Raw genomic sequence first — 6933 nt, 5'->3', positions numbered from 1 at the left:
GTGATGATCACATACTGCATTTAATATTAGTTATTTAATATCTTTTTTAGTTGAGTATAGATAATTAATGAATGCATTAAATGCAATAATTATATGTATTAAAATTTAATTATTACCTTCTAATCAAATTGCTTATTAAATGCAATGTTCTGCAGCATTATGACGTAGTAAATTTTATTTTTCTACAATAATATTGCATTAAAAAATCGTTTTCCAATATATTAATACATGTTCCGCAGCAGTATGATGTAATTATTTGCATTTCCTATAAAAATATTGCATTATAAAATCAGTTTCGATTATATTAATATATGTTCCGCAACAGTATACGTAGTAATTTGTATTTTTCTACAATTTATAAAATCATTTTCTATTATATTAATATATGTTCCGCAGCAGTATGACGTAGTTATTTGTATTTTCCTACAAAAATATTGCATTGTAAAATCATTCTCTATTATATATATTAGTATATGTTCCGCAGCAGTATGACATAGTAATTTGTACTTAAGATCTTTATACAAATATTCTGCAGCAGTACAAGCCTACAAGTTATATGGTTGAATTATATAATTTTAGAAAGTTTACATTAATTATGGATTAATTATTAATGTTCTAAGGTTCTAAAATTAAGAGGTTCTATGTGGAACGTGACGCATGATATGATATATTATTAAACTTATATATACTGTGAGGGCGAGGTTCAAATTAGAACCAATATTATAATTAGAAGTTAGGACCACTATTAACCATTAGATTGTAGTGGAATAGATGGTTATGATTTAATATACTATTAATTAAAAAAACAATATACCTTTCATATACATAAATGAAATACGTATAGTATATTAGAGTATTTATTAATTAGATATTAGTTGCTAAAAATACATCAATTTGTAACTGATCAAATTTTGCAAAATCAATAGTAATAAAACACTTTCATCGATAGAACAAAACTAAGCTACTACTCTCGATTTTCTCTCAGTTTCACAATACTACTGGTTTTACAAATTATGGAGAATTTTGAACCCAGCATGGAGTCTACTCATATCGATTCAGGTACTACTACACATTTACACTATATTGGTGTTGTTTTGTACAAGAATTTTGTTCACACGTTTCCATGTGCTGCAACAGCGTGTGCTGCATATGCTGAAATTATGATTAATTTTGTGCACTTCCATACATGTAAGATCGTGATGTAAATTTTTTACTTTCAGGTGCGGCACATCATTCACCAATTATTGACGAACAATTCGCAAAGAATGGAAATATACTTGAGGAGCCAATCCATTTTGAAGCGTTAGAATATACGTCCCCTAGTGGTCGTGAGTATTTTACACCCAAATGCGATGAAAAGTATAAGCCGCATGTAGACAGGGCTTTTCCCACTGCTGATGCTGCATATGAGTTCTTCCGAGAATATGGACGTTTATGTGGATTTGATGTGCGCAAAAGTTCTGCCAAACATGCTCCTGATGGTACACTCATTCTCAAGTACATAGAATGTAGTTGGGCTGGTACGTATGACAAAAATAAGCAAACAACATCTGAAGTTGTTGCTGAGAAGCCCATTAAACGTCGAAGGACAAGTTCACGTAAGTGTGATTGTAATGCTATGATCAAACTAAAATATGCCGGTCTTAGTGGTTATATTGTATCATATTTCGTTGACGATCACAATCACGCATTAGCTTCCGCCTCCGGTAAACAGTTCTTGAGATGTAGTAGGAAATTGAATTTCTGTCATCAGAACTTGATTTCTCACTTTTCTCGGGAAAATATTGGTCCAGTTAGAACTTATAATATAATGAAAGAATGGTTGATTCGTATGAGAATGTATGTGCTACATCCACAGATTTTAAAAATTTTAAGCGCGACATGAGGGCTCGTATCGGTCCACATGATGCAGACATGATACTTGACAAGTTTAGTGGGAAATATGTGACGTCAAAAAAAAACCTTTTATTATGAGTATAAACAAGACAATGATGGTCACTTAACTGGTCTTTTTTGGGCTGATGCTATTGGTAAACGTAACTATAGCATATTTGGAGATACTCTGTCCTTTGATCCAACCTATCGTACAAACAAGTTGGTGAAAATTTTGTTTACTCATTTTTCTAGTTGTCAAAATTTATGTTCTATGTGCATGTGTGCTGCAGTAGGACCCCATATACTCCATGTCATACACCATTGCCTGATCAAATTTGTACGTTTTTTTTCCAGATATTGCATGGTATTTATTCCTTTTATAGGTGTTGATAATCACTGGAGCAATGTGACATTTGCTGCTGCGCTGGTTGAGAAAGAAGATCATACCAACATTAAGTGGGTGTTGGATGCTTTTACCAAATGCATATATCATATTTCTCCATGCGTCATAACAGATCAATGCCTTGGAATAAATAAGGCTGTTTCGCTGGTTTGGACCGAAACCATACATCGTTATTGTATGTGGCACATTATGAATAAATTGTCTAGCAAGGTAGTTTCATATATAAAATTTTGATTTTTATTCACTCAATAAATATTGATTAGTGCATTGATATTTTCTAAATTTTCTAAGATTCGTCCATCCTTAGCTTCTGATAAAATTTTCATGGCTAAAATGAAGTCTTTAGTCTGGGCTGATCACTTATCACTTCAATAATTTGAAGAAGGTTGGACGTCTGTTATTGATGAATACGATTTGGGTGATAATGACTCGCTTACTGATATGCATGTCATCCGCAAAGAATGAATCCCTGCTTATTTTAATAATGTTGCAATGGCTGGCTTGCTTAGAACAACGTCACGTTCAGGGAGCTCAAACTTCTACTTTAAACATTTTCACAAGAGTGGGGATACTTTGCTTGAGTTCTTCTCTAAATACCTGCCACCAAGTAGATTGAAATAGATGCGGCAAAAATATATACACGTCAACTGTACTACCTAGTCAGGGAAGAAATAGAATCAGCGTGGTACCATACAAGCATTGATGAAGTTAGTCTTATTGAAGGCGTTAAACAATTTAAAATAAAAGATGCATTATTAAAGGGAAGATTGTTTGAGGTACGTTATTTTTTTAAGTCAGTTAGTTTATGGAATTTTTTTATAAAACATGATGATATACAATTTTCTATATAATTTTAGGTTACTGTGAGACTTGCTGATCACGATGTAAATTGCGAGTGCAAATTCTATGTCCGGAGAGGTTACTTATGCAGACATGCGTTTGCAAGTTTGCATCAATGTGGTGTTTCCAAAATTCCACTAGCTTTTATTAACACACGTTGGGCAAAGAATGCCGAAAATCAACCCTCTGGTTTTGATAAGAGCGCGGTATGTAAGATGCGCACACATATCCAGGCGATGAAAGTTGACATGAAAGAATTAGTGACACACAAGGAAGCAACAATTGACAAGTTTGTCGGTCCACAACCTCATTCAGATGTTGTTGTACAGAATCCAAACACAAGTCGTAACAAAGGATGTGGCATATGAGGGCATATTGTTGGACATAATGCTTGGACATGTCCACTCCGAAAGAAATAAAGCATTATTGCCTGATTGTTAGGAAAAATGTGTTATTTTCAAGTCTTTTACCCAATTTAACTTCTAAAAGATATTTGTAGTTGTCATGGTTATTTCATTTATCGAATAAGTTTCTTGCAGCATATTATCTATTTTGCATTGCTGAAACTTTTTTAAAAAGGTGAAATGGTTGTGGAAGTTATGTTGGGCTCCCTCAGTTAATGAAAAATATCCATCTCCACCAACCCCAACTCCATCTCCATCTCCACCAACCCCAACTCCGCCTCATTCACCTTCTCTTCCGCCATCACCTCCACCTCCATGTTGCCCGCCCCCTCCATAACCACCACATCCATTATTTCTATCACCACTAAATCTACCCAACCTCCACCATCCCCTCCACCTTCACCACCGTCACCTCCAGCCTCACCTCCGTCGCCTGAAACCACCCTATCCCGTTGTCACTGTCACCCGGTTTCATTTTGTACTCGCTGTTTCACCAATTTCTAAAGTGATACTCACTAATTTATACAGCACAAATCACTAATATGCAAAGCGCAAATCACTAAAGTATATAGTAGAAAATCCCGAACTGTGCAACAACTGACAATAAAAATTGTAGATTATATATATTTATATATACATATACATATACATATATATATATATATATATATATATATATATATATATATATATATATATATATATAAAACAGTGTTTAATGTAGTATAAACCCATGATTTTAGTAGTGTAGACTTACAGATATCTTTTATTACTGACCAACTTCCATATCCTGATGAATAACAATTTTGATAGCTTTTAGAGATGATGTCACTCATCAAATCCTGATCATCTTCCATATCAGCTCTTGACTATCATTGAATGAGTATTTTTAACCTGTATGTTGAATCCCATGGCGCTAATAGCACTTATAAAAATCAATCATGGAGTTCCTCGGCACCAGCATCATGAAAACTTTGTTAGTGTATATTATGTTTTTAATAATATTTATAAAATTCATGAGATTTTGAATTAAGAATTTATTATTATACTTAATATTTTCATTAATCTCAGGGATGCAGAGGGCTCCATGCCCCCTAGACATGAAAAAATATTAGATAATATATAGTCATTTAATTGTTAATTTTTATGCATCATAGTTGGTACGAGTTTTGTTGTTTTGTTGCAAGAAACCCGTGTTCGACTCTTTCCAACATGTTTTTAATTTTCTTTTCTCGAGCATAATCTATGAGATTTTGATAGTTTATTTTTGAATTTTTTGGGATGGGCATCAAATATAATATTAATTTCTTTATTATTAGTTTTCTTTTCTTGAACGTAATCTACAAGATTTTGACAGAGTATACTTAAAATCTTTGTGGTGGGAATCAGATATATGATTTTCTCCAATACTTAAAGAAGTGCTTATTTCTTAAAGTAAAGAAGTTCATTAGAAGTGAGAAGTAAATTAAGACCTATAACTGTTTGGGAAAGAAGTAGAAATTCTGAAACAAAAGCTAGCAGCATTCTCAGCTTCTTTTAAGTGCTTGTGAGCTTTTTACACAAACGGGTCAAAAAAAGTAGAAGTCGGTTTTTTATCAAAAGAAGCCAGAAGCCCTAGTCCAAACATGCACAATCTATAAGATTTTGATAGAGTATACTCCCTCCGTTTCAAATTATATGTCCACTTTCTAAAAATCACATAGTTTAAAAAAAGTGAATTTTGAGAAAAAAGATGGGTATTAAGTCATTAATTGAACATAATATGTGGTGTATGATTGATCTTGGAAATATAAATTAGAAATATGTGAAGAAGAGTTGATTTTGGAAATATGAATTTACATTAAAAGTTGAAGTGGACAAGTATTTTGAAACAATTTTTTTTTCTAAAGTGGACATGTATTTTGAAACGTAGGGAGTACTTGATTTTTAGGATGAGCATGAAATATGATTTTCTTAATTGTTATTTTTTTTCCCTTAAGTATAGTCTATATATAAAATTTTGACAGAGCATACTTGAATTCATTGGGATGGGTATCAAATATACGATGTTCTCCATTATTATATTCTTTTCTCGAGCATTATCTACGAGATTTTAATGCAGTTTATTTGAATTCTTGGGGTGGGTATCAAATACACTATTTTCATCATTGTTATTTTTTTCTCGAGTATAATCTACGAGATTTTGACTGAGGATATTCAAATTCTTTAGGATATGCATCATATATACCGATACTTTAGTTCAACTCCACCGGATTTTGCATAAAATTAAAATAAGTTATAATAATCTATAAAAATTCATAAATTATTTACTACTCTCTCCGTCCCAACCAATTGTATATATTTGGTTGGGACACAGAGACCAAGAAAAAATGTAAAAAAATGAGTAAAATTAGATGAAAAGTAGGTAAAGTGGTGGGATCCATATATTTTTAATAATAGATTTGTGATAATGAAAGAAAGTAGTGGGTGTAATAGTGTTATTATTACAGAATGGAGATAGCGGAAGAAATGAGTGGGTGTAATAGTGTTTTATATCATAAAAAGTTACCATTTTTGAAATGTATAGAAATAATGGGACATCCAAAAAGAAAACTGTATAGAAATGAGTTAGACGGAGGGAGTATGAATTTAGCATATATATCTCTTCCATCAATCAATCAGTGGAAAGATTTTATGTATCAAAATAATATCCAAAAGATTGTCCCTATGAATAAAATCAAATCACAGATATTTTATTGAATAAATGATATCTATTAATTGCTGGCCTCCGGGTGCAACATGCTATATATACTTATCTATTTTATTCTTCAGTTCTGCAGTAATAACATTTTCGCAGTTATTTAGCAAAAAAAAAACATTTTCGCGGTCATGAGTAATTCAAGAAAATTTGATGGATCCCCGTCCGCACTTCTCCCGGAAGAAAATCACGAGGAACCCAAGTCCAAGGATACAAGCTCACCATCTGCAGCTCCAGGGAGGCATGGAGGAGCCCCTCAATTTTCGTTCAATTCTGATGGGTCTTTAACGACCAACAGTGAGTCCATGAATGGCATCAACAAACCAGTCATTCTGGAAATCCCTAGTGGATTTGATGTCATAAGTTGTGTGGTGCAATTTGCACTGCATTTCGGGCTTTTTGTAACTTTGCTTACTGGCCATGGACTCATTTCTGATGTCGATGTTGCCTATTCACCGGGTGCAATCCGTCCGCTGTGCAGTTCTACATGCTATCACATAATTTCATTTTCGGGGACTTACCGTGGTTCAAATGCTGCTTCTGGAAACATTATTAGTGTTTTCCATGTTCAATTTGTAGATGATAAGGGTAATGTTATGGGGGGACGAATTCTGTCTCACATGAAAGCAGCAAGTACTGTTACGCTTGTTCTTGCTGTTTCTAAAAACGCGTGA

The 6933-nt window shown here is 33.1% G+C and overlaps 1 protein-coding gene across 1 annotated transcript; it reads left to right on the top strand.

Moving 5' to 3' along the window:
- Positions 1 to 6390: 6390 nt before the first annotated feature.
- LOC135149549 (AT-hook motif nuclear-localized protein 15-like) lies at positions 6391 to 6933 on the top strand. The gene has a single exon (XM_064085293.1). It carries the CDS (start codon positions 6391 to 6393, stop codon positions 6931 to 6933), a length of 543 nt encoding a protein of 180 aa, XP_063941363.1.

This window comes from Daucus carota, chromosome 9, assembly GCF_001625215.2.
Source record: "Daucus carota subsp. sativus chromosome 9, DH1 v3.0, whole genome shotgun sequence".
NCBI classification, from domain to species: Eukaryota; Viridiplantae; Streptophyta; class Magnoliopsida; order Apiales; family Apiaceae; genus Daucus; species Daucus carota.
This window is presented reverse-complemented; position numbering and strand designations above follow the sequence as displayed.